At 37.6% G+C, this 17,306-nt stretch overlaps 1 protein-coding gene across 6 annotated transcripts; it reads right to left on the bottom strand.

Moving 5' to 3' along the window:
• Positions 1-772: 772 nt before the first annotated feature.
• Positions 773-8,100, bottom strand: LOC138331681 (fibrinogen-like protein 1). Of its 6 annotated transcripts, none has more exons than XM_069279412.1 (9): positions 7,518-8,100; positions 7,062-7,114; positions 6,145-6,233; positions 4,662-4,733; positions 4,065-4,173; positions 3,685-3,777; positions 2,603-2,676; positions 1,986-2,088; positions 773-1,581 (listed from the first exon to the last, which is right to left on the bottom strand). In XM_069279412.1, exons 1-9 carry the CDS (start codon positions 7,526-7,528, stop codon positions 878-880), a joined length of 1,308 nt encoding a protein of 435 aa, XP_069135513.1. In that variant the 5' UTR covers positions 7,529-8,100; the 3' UTR covers positions 773-877. The 6 variants fall into 6 exon arrangements, with proteins under 6 accessions (XP_069135513.1, XP_069135514.1, XP_069135512.1 ...); XM_069279413.1 differs by lacking the exon at positions 7,518-8,100 and adding an exon at positions 7,428-7,491; XM_069279411.1 differs by lacking the exon at positions 7,518-8,100 and having other exon boundaries at positions 7,062-7,380.
• Between the last annotated feature and the right edge of the window lie 9,206 nt (positions 8,101-17,306).

Below are 17,306 nucleotides of genomic sequence, written 5' to 3'. Positions count from 1 at the left end.
TATACTGGAACACCCAATGAGTTTAATTTAGCATTAACCTATCTTTCCATGGCATCTATGGTATATAAAAATCCTTCTGAGATGATTGTCTGCAAAGCTCTGGCATCTATATAGACCATAGATGCCATGGGAATATAGTTTAATGCTTGTATTTACATAATCAACTCATTTTAGGGTCTCTGCATTAACATTGTCTAAGCTCAACCAGGAAAACCGTTTTTACCATAACTGGTCCGTCCAGCAATGTCATACAGCCATGTCATAAATATCGTAAGACACAGGTGTAGTAACAATATATTAACGCCACATGTAGTTTTTGGTCATAATCTATATATGGCGTCGCATGATTGTCTCAGTAGACGGAACCGCCACATCTGAGCCAGATTTCTAGTGTTTTATATAGAGACGAAATTCAATTTTACTTATATGTTTCTATTAATAAAAGTTATGTGATAAATATAATCTTACACTCATGACTCTGTGATAACAAACAAAAGTATCGTGGCATATCAAATTATTGAAATCGTTTGATAAATTTCATATCACGTAGCCACTCATGTAAGATCCTTGGTTTATCAACGACGATTTAATCCACACGATGGAACAGCGTTTTGATGGTGATAAGTTGACCTCACAATGGCCACGTTTGGAGTGTAAATTATACCGTCATATACTTCACTTTGCCTTGGTTAGTTTATATAGTAGAAGTGACAAGTAAATATAAATATTGCTTAAATAAACAATACCAACAAAGAAATCTACACTATATAAATCACGGTTTCTAATTCCCCATATGTATTTATTGGTAGCTTGACGATAAAATGGAATTCAATTTATGTGCATCTTGTTTCATATCCACTCATGTAAGATCTTCTATTTATTTAATCATCATCAACGTTTTCTGAAATTGCAAATAATTATAAGTATAATGCTCCATAACGCCACTTTCATTATCCGCTAATCCAAATTCTCCATTAATGTTCAAATATGTACAACTTTTATACCACCAACCACCGAATCGTCGTTTGGCACAACTATTACCATTGTCTCTGTCGATTGTTGAAAATTCGTTACCACTGTTGTATTCAAACGTTTGAGCACCGAAACCTTTGATGTGATTTGCAACATGTAAGGTGTATTGGGTTCTATTGCTAGCGACGGAAAAAGTACCGTACTCAAGTGTTAACCAAGTCCCGGTCAATGTTTGTAAGTTAAACCTTACTATTCTATTTGAGTTGGTTAGCAAGTACATCTTCGATAGACCTAACCAGAATTCACCGTCTAACTGTCCAAACCCGTTCTCATAATCAGAAAACGACCTGTTGAACAGTACTGATCCGTTGAATCTGTGTTGGAGGACGATCCAACCGCCGTCACCATCTTCCATATCACAGTATACGTCAAAGGTGGTGACGTCATCAGGGGATATCGTATAAATACCCGACTTTACACTTCCGGCTCTGTAGTATTCGTCACAATTCCTGTATATCCTTGCTGTTAGTGTAGTAGTAGCTGTTGATGTTGGAGTTGTTTGTGTTGTAGAAGTTGTCGTCGTTAATGCTGAAGTCGTTGTCGTTAATTCTGAATAACAAATGTTTAGGAAGTGGAGATCATACCACCCTTTGTCCAAGGTCATAAGTCACATTTACTGCGGTATCGTGATTAATACAGCACTCATTTTAAAGATCATCACATGCATAAATATGATACACAGGTAATATTTCTTCAAGTGAATTTTTATGTGAACCAGGGCAAAACCTTCAATTTCATGTGAAACACGTTAAATTCATTACTGCGAAACTCATGTGATAATATTTCAAGTGAAATTCACCTCAATGGCCATTGACGTGAAATTCAAGTAAAGAACTATTGTTTGTCTGAACTTGAACAAAGACAAGTTGTAATTGTCCTGTACGAGCTTAATTTTGAAAAAAAATAATATCCACTTTCGCTAGATAAAAGTAAAGATAATATAACGCACTTACCATTTTCTGTGCATCTATCATTACATAAATCGCTTTCACAACATCTCCTACACAAGTTGACTGATTTTACAGCACGGCCGAATATAAGGGATTCATGACATTGCTGCAAAAGAAATCTTGTATTATAGCATATTGGTAGGCTTCATCTTTAATGAAATAATCAAGCATTCTTAAGTGCATGTATAATGGCGTATTGACTTAGAACGAGAACTTTTTATTATGTAGCAATACAGAATATTTCCAATTGCAAAGGGCGATAACTTCAATGATTGGTTGGTGTTTTGTGTATTATTTTGATCTGCTGTGTGTTATGTACACGTATGTTTTCCTATCGATCCCTTTTGTATGGATGTAAGGAAGCAATAAAGTTGTTTTGAATTGAATTGAATTAACAACTAGGGTCAGGTTGCACACTCAAGTCCATAACGTACTCAAAATTAGCAATGACTCAAGATGGTAATATTGTTAATAAACTAATGCCATCAACATTTAACTTATCGCTATCATACGGCGGACGTCCAAGGAAAAGTAGAAGAATCGCACTGTGCCAAGACATAAAGGTGAAAAAAAAAATAATGTCACATGTTACAATACTCAAAAGACAAATCCTTACTTACAGATCTTCTCTGACATCCAGTGAAAAACTCATGTTCTTCTTGGAAAAACTCTCTTTCATTTACCGAACAAACCTGTAATATAATGAATATTCAGTGTTCATGTGCTGTACATGTACGTAATGGTATAAAGAGGATATTCTTGTTTCTTGATAAATACCTGACCAAAATAACATCATGTACATGTACGTGTATATAATATCTTTCATCTCGTGAGGTGGAATATTACTGGTATTCATCAAGAATCAATGAATATTATATTTATTATATTTGTTTTCTCGCTTTCATTTACAGATGACCATCACTACCAGTTCCGCCAAAGGTTATTCCGCCCTTCTATATTTTACAGAGTTATTTGCCCTTGCGATTATTTTGTCGTATATTTTAGAGCACAACATCATATTTCTACGCAAGAACTCATGACGTAACAATCATAATAATATTTTCACTGTCTATGCTGGATTCCGATTGGTCGCAAGAGAGTGAAAGATCAAGTGATATTTTCAATCCAGAGAAAACATCACTTATATTTTCACCATAAAACTTTATATTTCACTACGAAAATGTAATGAAAATTTTTCCAACTAGTGTGTTCAGTTGGCGGAAGAAAGTAAATGCATGATTTGACGACAACTTGGTTTGTTTGATTACTTTAACGTCATCTTAACAGCCAGGATCATGTAAAAACGGCCTCTCATATTTGCGGTGTGTGAAGTGCATGGTGCGTGTTTTGAGTGACTACGGTATATTCATGTTGTGTCGTCTTGTATACTAGAACTTTTTATAATGCTATATCACTAAACCATGCTGTCGAAGACGTAAAGATATACACCTTACCCGGTCACATTAAAATAGCAACGGACGAACCAGTCGTCCCACTCCCTTTATGCAGAACACTTAACAGGAGTAGAAGCAACCAGTTTTAAAGACTACGATGTGTTTCGGCCAGGGGGCATAACCCGGAGCCTTCCTATAAGGGCAAGAGCTAAAGCGAAAGTCAAACGTGAGGCGGTGTCAAGGGAGACTTTCGTTAGGAAGAAAAAAGGTAGTTAGAAAGAAGAGAAAAAAATATGTTCTACACTCCTCATCAACATTACAAATCGTCACTTGATCACATTCACTAGGATCAGACAGATGATCACATTGAAAACAGTATGGCCCTCTGTTCTTTGGTGGCCCTTTTAAAGAGAATAATTACATACAAACTAGTAATGTATAATTATATGAATTGGTTACACTTCTAGCAAAAAATCGCACCTATATATATATTGAAATTTAAACCTTAATACACATTTCAGTATAGCGAGAAAAATTTACCAAAACTCAATCGACCCTTATCCACAGGAAAGCGTGTCATTTTGGAGGAAACGTAATGATGATATAGCATGATAGCACGAAGTTCAATTGATTTGATTCTTTATTGTCTTTGGAAAAGAAAAAAAAAACGTGTAAGAGTACAACATACCATCATCACCGCACCCTTTGTTGTTGCACATATCACCATAGCAACACTCGCGACAAACGCCAAAGCCACTCGATGAGGATCGTGTGTCATATGTTCCGTTTCCACACATCTGTATAAACCAAATTCCTATTAGGGTTATAACAAAATTCACGAAGAACATATATTGTATAAGGTTTCTACATATATATACGTAGCAAGCAGGTACTCACGTGTTAAAATTTATTGTAACTTTTCAATTAATTTCATTAATTCCTGTCAAGATTCACCAATCACAAATATATGTATTTAGTGAAAATACGTTTCTGCTAAGTGTACGTAAGAGGCAGGTAATATTAGATCATCTTACCTACCTACAATTTAAATTACCAACAAATATCATTATAACAAACTTTGAAAAAACATTGAAAATATCAATCTTCAGTAATATGAAAGCCATATAACTCAGAAATGGGAGTTGTCTCCCTTGTACGCACGCAGCTTCATACATCCTGCCAGAAAATTGAAAAGGGACTATATTGTATATAATTTTATAATAATGGTTTAACGTTTCGTTTACAGATAAATGTTGTGCTTTTCGTTACTGTTCATTCTACTTACCGTATTGTGTATACAGCCTGAGGTGTATTTAAAATGACCTGGACTAGTTTCTGTCTTCTCCACGAAACATACCTAGTAATAGTGTGAATGCTTACAATTACCTTCCTTATTTTGCATGATTTTATTGTAAATTTGCTTACATTCCCGAGGGGAAAATTTTGCGATTTTATCTTTGACACTATGTCGGGAGAAGAACTGTATTACTTTGAAGTACATTTATTATATTTTATCTCAATTTGACATCGTTTAAAGTGAATTTCAATCCCATGTGAATCATAACAACAGTGCAGTATTGAAAGCCGTGAATTCTCTAAAATAATTCAGATGAATGTTATAAATTCATCAGATGTTTATCGAATACTATTATCATTATCAGAAATTCAGCATATGCTAATATTATTTTCAATTTAGATAGAACTTCTGCTTTTTTCTAATCCAGTGATGTTTGGCAAGCACATCTAAAACCACAAGATACAAGAAATAGCTATTGATTCGATTATCACAAGCTGTGTACTTTAAATTTTGACCATTTCTGACCCTGAAAAAATGGTATGTTAAGCAGATGGTCAAGATACAGAGGTGGTCGCTAAGGCTATTTTTATTGTTATGTGCCTTATACTAACTTCCTCTTCACCACACCGTGTTCGGAGGTCACACTAAACTTCCCTTCACCACACCGTGTTCAGAAGTCAAACTAACCTCCCCTTCACCACACCGTATTCAGAAGTCACTTAGACCTCCCCTTCACCACACCGTGTTCGGAAGTCACACTAACCTACCCTTCACCACACCACACTAACTCCCTTACCGCCGTTCGTTCGGAAGTCATGCTAACCTCCCCTTCACCACACCGTGTTCGGAAGTCATACTAACCTCCCCTTCACCACACCGTGTTCGGAAGTCATACTAACTTTCCCTTCACCACACCGTGTTCGGAGGTCACACTAAACTTCCCTTTACCACACCGTGTTCAGAAGTCACACTAACCTCCCCTTCACCACATCGTGTTTAGAAGTCACACTAACCTCTCCCCTTCACCACACCGTGTTCGGAAGTCACACTAACCTCCCCTTCACCACACCGTGTTCGGAAGTCACACTAACCTCCCCTTCACCACACCGTGTTCAGAAGTCACACTAACCTCCCCTTCACCACACCGTGTTCGGAAGTCACACTAACCTCCCCTTCACCACACCGTGTTCGGAAGTCACACTAACCTCCCCTTCACCACACCGTGTTCGGAAGTCACACTAACCTCCCCTTCACCACACCGTGTTCGGAAGTCACACTAACCTCCCCTTCACCACACCGTGTTCGGAAGTCACACTTACCTCCCCTTTACCACACCGTGTTCGGAAGACATACTAACCTCTCCTTCACCACACCGTGTTCAGAAGTCACACTAACCTCTCCTTTACGACACCTTCTTCGAAAGTCATACTAACCAACCCTTTACCACACCTTCTTCGAAAGTCATACTAACCTCTCCTTCACCACACCGTGTTCGGAAGTCACAGTACCGTGCGTGGGAGATAGACGAACACGAAAAACATGATGGGGGTAATGTCAAACCTAAAATAATAAGAACAAGTGGTCCAGAGAGTCTGTATCGCTTATTTAGTTTTATAAATGTTTTGAATACAAATTAAAGGATGTACATCTAAATACCTGTTGGATTCACTCCTCCCGCCCAAACCAAGTTTTATACAAACTGCGTTCTCTTTCCTTATATGTTTCTGACATAATTTGGTTACAATACCTGCAGAACTCTGTGACAAGTGGTGATTTTAAAGATTTATTTCTGTTTACCCCTATTGGCACCTCTTGCTCTTGGGGACTCGGAGCCAAGTTTATATAAGCTTTCCTTTCTCCAATGATATGTCTCGATAATTACTGCAGAACTATGAATAGTAGCGATTTAAAGAATTCATCTCTGTCATCTCTGAGGATCATAGCCAAGATTTATGTTCTCTTCCCCAAAGGTAGTGATAAATCTGAGAACAATCAATTCACAACTATGATTAGTAGTGATTTAAGCAAAATGTTGACGTACTACGGACCGACGGACGCCGCGCCAGCTGCGCTAAAAATATATATGGTGTCCCGAAGGCATGATGTAAGTGGTAAAATATTCTTCAGTTAAGTAAATTTTCAATTTCTTTAAATTACAAAAGTATAAGTAGAAAATAGGAACGGAAAGGGATCTTATAAGAGTAGATTGTCATTTTATTTTCTATACAGGAGGATGAGTTGAAGCAATTATGTAGTTATTGCTGGGAAATGCCTTTTCTTATTTTTATTTTAGTAAAATTATTTCGTTTTGTTTTGTTTATAAACAAACAAAAATCATAATAAATCCTTACATTGGAATCAAGATACATAGTTTTATGATATACGCACCTTGTGTAATGAGCGAAATGATGTTAAGGATAAGAAGAAGCAATCCCATACCTCTGTAACGAAACAGGTACCTAATCATAGTCATAATGACATTAATGAGATAAATATTTACAAGATATTGTCCTACTTTTTAATGATTTACATTCTGAATATGAATATCATGTTAGAAAGTTGTGAAAATTGCGACGTGAAGTTTTAAACTGAAAATCAAAAATTAAAACGTAAAACTTAAAACTGAAAATGAGAAACGGAAGCGTAAAACTTTTAACTGAAAATCAAAAATTGAAACGTAAAATTTCTAAAACTGAAAGTCAAAAAGAATATAGTCCTTTCATCAACACTCAATATATACAATCTTTCACTCACAGACAATATAGTTTATCTTGTAGTAATTATCCAACTTACACCACAATGACTACACACGTCAGAGTATATCTTATAAAATGTAATACGCACACGTACGTCATGGGTTTTCCACACGGACACCTGTCATTTCTCTTCTTATCTGTACATGTTACAAAAGTAGGGCAGCGTTATATACTGATATACAATCTTTCTTGGTTAACAATTGAATAGTGCCGTTTTGTTGGCTCTTAAACGCAAGAGCGTCAAAACCTTGATATGCTAACCTAAAAAGTGACCGTTTTTATTACTGTATGTTAACGACCAAATATATAAAAGCCAGTGTCAAGGACGGCCTACCGCGTATGTGGTGTCTTGTGTGTGTGAACTGCGAGTTGCATGTTTTGGGAGACTGTGTTATATTCGTGTTGTGTCTTCTTGTCCTTTTTGTTCACATTCTAAAGACATGATTTTGTACTCTTATACAGCACAAAAATGACATTAAAAATGGTTCCAGTAACATTACTCTTAGCTCATAAGATCGAGTTAATCAAATATCTTGTTAAGTCGATTATTTATAATAGAAGTAAAAACGTGTCCAATACCTGATACTAGGGTAACCTGAGGAGGAGATTCACGAATGTCTAACCCGAGACTGCATCCACTCGTTTGGCTGGTCCTCTGCATATTGTACACCGAAAAAAATCACCCCTTGTGTTGTTGTGATAAGTCTCCGCAAAATTAATATTTTTTGCATTATTCGTTCTGTCCTGTAAATCTGGCATTCATATCTTGTAATTTTCTATAAAAAGTGCTAACTTTAATTTTACTACAGCTTTGGACAACCTATATTGCACGCATATAAAATGTATTATATATTTTCTTAATTCCACTTAATTCTAACAGTATATCTTTAAACCTTCGTGCGGTTATGGAGATTTTTACCAGATAAACACCTTGTATACAGTTGTGACGTACTTTAATTACCTTAACTGTTAATAGAACGCTAAGCATAATCGACCAACTAGCATCACTGATCTTGTGTTCCAATTTCTAGTGACGGTAGAATTTGGATCCTTTCCATTAAAACGAGATTTCAACCTCCATGATACTTCTGTATCATCACTTTATGAAATAAAAGTGTTTGATTCACAAACTTGTATTTGTAAAATTAAAATGTAGTTCAAACATTATTCGATTACTTGAATCAATCGGTATTTAGAAACAGATCTGACTACACAATCTGGAGTTATCCCTCTTCCTACACTAATGGTCGCAGTCGCCGAGTGGTTAAGATGTCACGACAAACTACAACAAACCCTCCGCCTCTGGGTAGCGAGTTCAAATCCAAAGTGGGGCAGTTGCCAGGTACTGACCGCTAGTTCGGTGGTTTTTCCCCGACTACTCCGACTTTCTTCCACCAACAAACCTGGCACGTCCATAAATGATCCGGGCTTTTAATTGAACGTAAAACTAATAAAACCCAAATCCAAACACTAATGTTCAACCTTCATATCATTTCTGTTTCTCAAGTTTACGGCGAAAAATTAAATAAAATCCTAAGGATATTTATTTCAATTTTACTTTTTGGTTTTTTTTAGTGTTAACGTCCTTGTTAACAGGTTTTTTAAAGACAAACTAATGTGTATGCATTATGTTACGTGTATGAATGTTGTTTAAGAAGGCTGAGGTATTTTCTCCTTGTAAAAAAGCCTTTATATTGTGCACATGGTGGAATGCGCAATCCACAACCAAACGTGAGCCGGTATCGAATGAGATTTTAGGATGAAGAGAAATAAAATAAGATCCCAAATGTATTTGATAGGATGAATTACCAGCAACAATACTTAGCAATCGCTGAAAAATATGGTGACTTTTGCCTTTGGGACAACACTTGCTTGGTCAGAGTGGGTTTTGTATATTTGGTGTCTTCAATGGCAACAAACAAACACCCCACCCGTGTGTGTTTTGTTATTAAAATTACATGTCAGCTTACATTGTCCATGAAATATAGAAAAAATGCTTACTATCTGTCATCAGCGGCAATCTTTTGTATTTTATCATTATTATTTTTTCCAATTTAGGAGATGCCCAGGAAAGGCGTAAGCATTGTATCTGCTGCCCCTTTTCATTAAACGGCGACTCTATTTATGATCTTATCATTTCTCTTCTTTTGAACTGACTTCATTCTTCCTATCGCCTTGCTTTTGTGACCTTCAGTTTTGAGAGCTCTCAAATGTGAGGACGGTTCTGGGTTCTGTCCCCTGGCCGAGACACACTATATTTGTATAAAAGAGAGAAGTAGTTTCTGCTCATGATTATTGTTCAGCTTAAGGAAGAGGCACAACAGGCTGACCGTTCTCGATAAACCAGATATACAAAAACGAATACAACTCTTCAATCCAATTCAAATATTTTGATTAGAATATATTTTCATAGTAATCAATTTTAAGAATAATATTAAACCCAGTGTTTTCGTGACCTCTTGAACTCTGATTATAGTATTAGTGCGCCACAGCCTAACTGACAATGTTAATGATTGGAAAATAACACACATTGGGCTTGATAACAACATATAGGTACTGTGTAGTGGTAATGTAAATATTCCTTCTTAACATCAGACTTTACCATGAAGCAAATATTGTAATTAAACAAAGAGGTTACTGTTCAACGACGCCGGACGCGTTTCTTGTGGTATCTGACAATATCAAATGTTGTGGCATTTGACAATATCAAAGTAAAGAAGAGAAAACAGATTCCTCTTTACATTGTCAGACATTGATCTCAGCTATCTTTTTATATATCACTTTAAACTAAATTATGCATCACGGAGGTATTCCTTACCGTTCCCGTTATTAATCTATACTGGGTATTTGACTTATCAACCTGGGCATAGATTATGAGGTTAACCACCTTTTTTAATTTGGTAAAATCAATATTGACAGCTCTGATTTATTTGTGTAAACCTGGACGCATATTGAATCTCTAGTAAAAGAAAACACTGGAGCGTAACTTCATTTGGAGGTTACGATAATTAAGTCAACCACAGCTATTTTTGTTAAAACGAGATTTTACGTTGGGGTTTTGAAAAGCTTGTAACCTAATAGAATTACCCTGCAGTGTGACACGATTGACTTCAATGTGATCACGTACCAAATTCCCGTGGGCCGGAAATTAGCCGCCGCGGATTCGTTTTGAGAATTAGTTCATTAGTACGAAACATGGCAGGGAATATCTTTGATGTTCAGCTGTCGAGAATCAGTTATCATATATTTCAGAATCGCGATCACCATATAATCAATGCTTGTTGTTTTGATCCGAGAGATTCTGCCGATATCAACCAGCAACATAATTCATCTAATCACATTTAATTGACGACGAGCCATTCAGTCACCCCTCATCATTTCTCTCCAACCACAGGGCCATGTATAATTTCTATATGAAAAAATAGCCAGAAATACATGTAAAATAACTCAAGGGATTCATCGATCGCTTGCCAGAAATCTGACCTATATTTTTGTGACTCTGTATTTTCATACTTAATCGTCACCTACCTGTCGATAATATAGAAATAGTAACATTATTTCGTTCCGCATATAACATCACCCATTCCGTAATATTGTGTAACCTTGTTTACAATTATGTGTACTTCCGGTTGTTCGAATACAGCATGGCGAGAAATAGAAGATAGAGTGTTTGTTATGACTGAAACACGATATGAATCAATGTGGTCAACATGGTGGCAGCGGCGGTAAGGTTGTAAACTTGATAAACAACACGCCCAGGAATATTTTCGACATCTAGAGAAGTCTGTGTCGATAATTTTAAATCATTATTTCACATAAGTCGTGAACTGTTTAAAACCACGTGCTCGTATGATTCAGATAGAGGCGGCTCAACCAATAACAATAAACACAAATCTGAGATTGCCCCCAGAGTTTAATCTCACGTCAGGAAATATTTCTGAACATTTCAAGTCCTGGAAAAGGCAAGTACAAATATATTTACTCGCGAGTGGTGCACAACAACTTCAAAACTCTGTACAAACAGCAACAATTAGAAACTGTGGTGGAGAACGGTTGTTGAAAGTATATGACCATTTTGAGTGGAATGAGGTAGAAGATAAGGATCACCCTGACCATGTTTTCCAAAAGATTGAACAATATTGTAATCCACGTAAGAATGAAGTAGCTGAGTCTCATAGATTCTGGACTTTGAAATATTTTGAACCATTCGACCAATTCCTTACCGAGTTGCGTATAAAAGCAGCATCATATAATTTCCAGGAGAGGACAGAATGCTAAAAGATAAAATTGTATTCGGTACTTCTGGAAAAGTTCAGCAGCTATTACTTCGAGATGATGATCTTGACTTGAGAAAAGCTGTGAAAATCTGTCAATCCTATGAGCAGGCAAACAAGCAAGCTCAGGAAATGAAGGAAGAAGGTGCAAAGGTTAACAAAGTAAACAAAGCACATGGAAAACAGAAGAAAATACAACACAACAAAACATCTGAAACTCGTCAACAGAAACAAAGCATGCCTAGTTATAGAAGTAATCTCAAACCATGTAAATTCTGTGGAACCAAGCATGAATTTAAGAAACATTTGTGTCCGGCATGGGGTAAAACATGTAATGCATGTCATGGAAGGAACCATTTCCAAAACAAATGTAGAAAAGTAAATGCTGTTTGAGCTCAGGCTGAAACTGACACATATTCTGACTCTAATAGTAATGAAGTTTGGTTAAATGGTGTCAGCAAGAATACTCTTGAAAGGAAAATAGTCACTGCACTGGTGGAGGTCAATGAGTGCAAAATTAGATTTCAACTAGACAGTGCGGCTGAAGTCAACACTATCTGCAGAAGATTTGTAAAAAAGGATCAAGTACGAAAGAGCACCACAATGTTGCGGGTGTTCAATGACACTAAAATGAACCATGTGGAGATACCGAACTATTTGTCAAAAATATAAAGAATGGAGAAACCAAATTGGTTACTTTCGTGGTAGTCTCTAACAAGCTACAGTGTCTCCTTGGATTAAAAACTATACAGCAAATGGGTTTAATCACGGTAAATGACGAACGATTCATCGCAAAAGTCAAAACCAACTCAACAATACTTGGTGACCTAGGGGAAGCAACACTTACTGTTGATCCTGACATTACGCCTAAAGCACTACCTAGTCGCAAAATTCCCATAGCTTTGAAGGACGGTGTCAAAGCAGAACTGGATAACCTTGTGGAGAGAGGTGTACTTTCTCCGATAAGCACACCAACGAGATGGGTGAGCCAGATGGAGGTAGTTCACAAACCAAATGGAAAACTACGTATTTGTATTGATCCCCAGGCGCTGAATGCTGCATTACCTCGGGAACAGTACGCACTTCCAGTGTTGGATGATATTCTACCCAAGTTACAGAAAGCCAAGATATTTAGTAAGCTTGATGTCAAAGAAGCTTTTTGGCACGTGCGGCTTGATGAAAAGTCAAGCGAATTGACAACAATGATAACACCATTTGGGAGATACCGATGGAAAAGGCTACCTTTCGGTCTTAAGGTTTCGAGCGAAATTTTCCAACGCAAGCTTACAGAAGCATTAGGCGATCTGGAAGGAACCTTCGCGTTAGCTGATGACATCATCGTAGCGTGATGACATCATCGTAGCGAGGTGAGACAATGACCTGAAACTTGAAAAACTCTACAAGCGTTGTGATGACGTCAACATTGTACTGAATGACAGCAAAAAGGAAATCGGTTTGAGTGAAATTACTTTCCATGGTCACAAAATTACAAGTGAAGGTGTGAAGGCAGATGAAACTTAAGTGGAAGCGATTCTACGTATGCCTAGTCCAACCGATATCCCAGCTGTGAAGAGATTCTGTGGAATGGTTCAGTATATGGCAAAGTTCATTCCTAGTTTATCATCAAAACTAGACCCTCTTCGAGCACTTACGCGCAAAGATGCAGATATTAACTGGACCTGTCAATGTGAGGACGTATTTAGAGAGGTGAAACAAATGCTGACACAAAAACCGGTGCTCGCATATTTCAACCCTGAAAAATAGCTAGTGCTACAAGTAGAGAGCAGCAAGGATGGACTCGGAGCTGTATTGATGCAAGATGGACGCCCAATCGAGTATGCATCCAGAGCTTTAACCACAGCTGAAAGGAAATGGGCCCAAATTGAGAAAGAAGCATTATCTATCCTACATGGACTACAAAGATTTGACCAATATACCTATGGGCGAAAGGTTGTAGTTGTGAATGACCACAAACTATTGGAAACCATACTAAGGAAACCGTTGTCGTCCGTTCCTCGCCGTCTTCAGGATATTATGATGAAGCTTCACAAATATGATATAGACTTTCGATTTTTAAAGGGAGAGAAACAAGTAATCGCAGATACTCTTAGTAGAGCTTATGGCGTAAACGAACGTCCACAAGTAATGATGTTCAACGAAGACATTCCGAAGGAAAGACTTGATGAGATACGAATCGAGACTACGAAACACCTGAGTGAGCTACCAGACACTATTGAATCTGGATGGCCAAATTCTAAGGATGCCTGTCCTGACACATGTAAGCCTTTCTATGATGTCAGAGACACCCTCAGTGTATATGATGAACTGATAGTAAAAGGGGAAGCCATCGTCATTCCTCACTCATTGAGGACCGATATAAAAAGGCAATTACACAAGTCACACCTAGGTTACGACTCGATGCTCCGTCGGGCAAAGGAAACGGTATACTGACCAGGTATCAGAGCCGACCTAAAACAAATGGCAGAGTCTTGCGAGGCATGTCAAGAACTAAAACCCAGAAACTCGAATCATCTTCTACAGCAACATGATGATGGAGGAAAACCCTGGAACAAAATTGAGATTAGACCTATTTGAGATTAAACATAGAACTTACCTGGTCTGCATCGACTACTACACTAACTTTATGGAAGTTGACTATTTACCGACTACCACATCTTCACAGTTAATTAGTGTGCTCAGGAAGCAGATTGCTCGTTTTGGCATCCCGAGCAAAATAATCGCAGATGGAGGACCCCAATTTACCTCATCAGAATTTCACATTTTCACAAAGAAATGGGAAATCTGTCATACTTACACCTCTCCGAATCATCAGAGAGCGAATGGCAAAGCAGAGTCCGCAGTCAAAATTATGAAACATACGATGATGAAGTGTACAGTAACAAGGACAAGACTGATCAGTACGAGGCACTCATGGAGCAAAGGAACACTCCTCGACAAGAAACAGGACAAAGTCCATCACAAATGATGTTTGGGAGACAAACACAAACATTTGTCCCACATATAGATCGGAAACGCGAGTCAAAACTAAAGAAACGAGAACACAAACGTCAAACTATCAAGCGTTATCAAGATAAAAATGCTCGCGATCAGACACGTTTCAGAATCGGTCAGAACATCTACTTTGAAAGGCAATCTGGTGAACGTTGGATTCTGGGAAAGGTGATCAATGAATTTGGATTGCATACCTACATCGTAAAATCTCAAGATGGTGGAACATACAGACGAAACAGATTACACATTCGTCTAACAAAAGTTGAAGCATACTGTCGCGATCAATCACCAATACGATTTTCTGAAAACTTGGCACCAGCGCCAACACCCATATCCAATCCAGCAAAAGGTGCTGACATAACTACTTCACTTCAACCAAACAGTTAGCCTATGGCAGAAAACGATACAGGCAATCCGAAAGACAAGTCTACGGTTGAAGAAATCATCATAACAAGAGAAAAACCAATTCCAGCACCACGTCGTTCAGTCCGTCTACGCCAGGCACCTGCATACAGTTTTCAAAGACTACGTTCGGCATTGATTCGTTTTTCAAAAACAACAAACTGTAAATACGTTCAATCCTGTTTATTTAAACTGTTATAAATAATTAAACGTTCGTGCTAGTATTATAGAACTCATTCGACGTTTTAGCTTAAAACAAAGTATTTTCATGGACAGTTTAAATCAAAGTATTTCACTTATTAATTCAATTGGAATCAAAGACATTATTCTAGTCAATCTTTTAATCTAGTCAGTATCAATATCTGCTGGTAATATGTTTTTATTTTTTTAAAGAAAAGGGGATAATCGTCACCTACCTGTTGATAATATAGAAATAGTAGCATTATTTCGTTCCGCATATAACATCACCCATTCCGTAATATTGTGTAACCTTGTTTACAATTATGTGTACTTCCGGTTGTACGAATACAGCATGGCGAGAAATAGAAGATGGAGTGTTTGTTATGACTGAAACACGATATGAATCAAAGTGGTCAACACTACCTACGTATTTATAACACCGATATATTCAAAAAGGTTCAATCTTTCCATCCATACCAGTATTCACACGTCTCTTTTTCTCTACAAGTTGTCATACTACTTTGATCAGGACATGCATTGCTCATTTCGTACCATTTTGATTTGGGTCGCCACGACCTTGACACTTTTCGGAGCTCCTCTGCTCTCACCAATGCAGGTAAGTGTAAAAAAACAAAAAGTAACGATTGCTAGACTTCGGAACTTTTTGTTTGGCCCTGTGCTTCAACATTCTCTAGTGTCATGCAGGGGCATAATTCCCTCGCAGGGCAGTGAAAGGCGACAAAAACATGTAGGAAGATCTAAAAGAAGTATTTGTGAGGATTGATCTGGGTCTGTCCTCTGTCCGTGATACAGCCTATAAATGTTTCTATTGTTATGCTATTATAAGGAATGATTTGGCAGGTTTGGGGCAGCGGTGGCCGGATGGTCAAGATGTCTCGACATATTACAACAAGTCCTCTGCCTGTGGGTCGCGAGTTCGAATCTCATGTGGGACAGTTGCCTGCAGATACTGACCGCTGATCGGTGGTTTTTCTCCGGGTACTCCGGCTTTCATCCACCAACAAAGCTGGCACGCCCTTACATGACCTTGGCTGTTAATAGGACGTTAAACTAATGAAACCCAAAGCCGTTTGGCAGGAGTGTGCTGTTCTGTGTATATGGAAGCATACCTTGGTGAGATAGAATTATAAAATGACAAGAGATCCACTATTACAAGGTGGCACACAAGAATATACCGTAGCCTACTAAAACATTCCGACATTCTCATTTTCAGCACATTACATACAGAGGAGGCCGTCCTTAATTACATAATAGGGCGTTAAGTCTAAGTAACCAAACAACTTACAGGAAGGAAACGAGTGAAACGTCTGATGTTAATAGGTTAAATGTGACGTAACTGGGAAATTTTTTTATTAACGTGCAATTTACAAGTTCCATAATAATCCATGTTTAATGCTTCATAACTGAAGAAGTCACTTTATAGTAAGCAATATCACTGTGAAAATCTGAAATAAAACAACTGGGCTCCTGGTTGGATCTTGTGTACTCATTTAACTGCATTGTAGACGTAAATAGGATTTTTGGCAGTACTGCCAATATTCCTTTTGAACTCTTACTGGAATTTGTAAATTAAAACTACAATTTTAATTTCATTTTATACACAAAGGTTATCTTCATTATGACTGGTGTAGGGCCAGAACGCACTGCTATATCAAAACGTGGAATCTAATTGTCATATTGTCTAAGCCTGGTGTCAGGGCCAGGATATAGTGAACACCTATGGCACATTACTGTTTCCATACAGTTCCTATCTCTAATGTCACTGGAGGCATGTTCGTGTTACAAATAGATCCTGTGGCTTTGACGAGAATTGTGAGTGTCGATATGTTGGTAACTCAATTATCTCTTTCTCTTTACCGGAAACGTAGTCGAGGAAAATCCGCCGTATCAGACGGAGATTTTAAAGTTAATATTCCCTGGATTTTTTTTAACAACCTGGGTCTCAGTGGGACGGAAACCTTTTAATTGGAGTATGTGCATTGTATGTA

The sequence above is a fragment of the Argopecten irradians genome, chromosome 9 (assembly GCF_041381155.1).
Source record: "Argopecten irradians isolate NY chromosome 9, Ai_NY, whole genome shotgun sequence".
In the NCBI taxonomy this organism is placed as follows: Eukaryota; Metazoa; Mollusca; class Bivalvia; order Pectinida; family Pectinidae; genus Argopecten; species Argopecten irradians.
This window is presented reverse-complemented; position numbering and strand designations above follow the sequence as displayed.

Coding starts and splice junctions, on each gene's coding strand:
- LOC138331681 (XM_069279411.1), bottom strand. CDS start 7,146: ATGACTATGATTAGGTACCTGTTTCGTTACAGAGGTATGGGATTGCTT. Junction 6,234..7,061: donor CATTTCGCTCATTACACAAG/GTGCGTATATCA, acceptor TTATTATTTTAG/GTTTGACATTACCCCCATCA. Junction 1,582..1,985: donor TGATAGATGCACAGAAAATG/GTAAGTGCGTTA, acceptor TTTGTTATTCAG/AATTAACGACAACGACTTCA.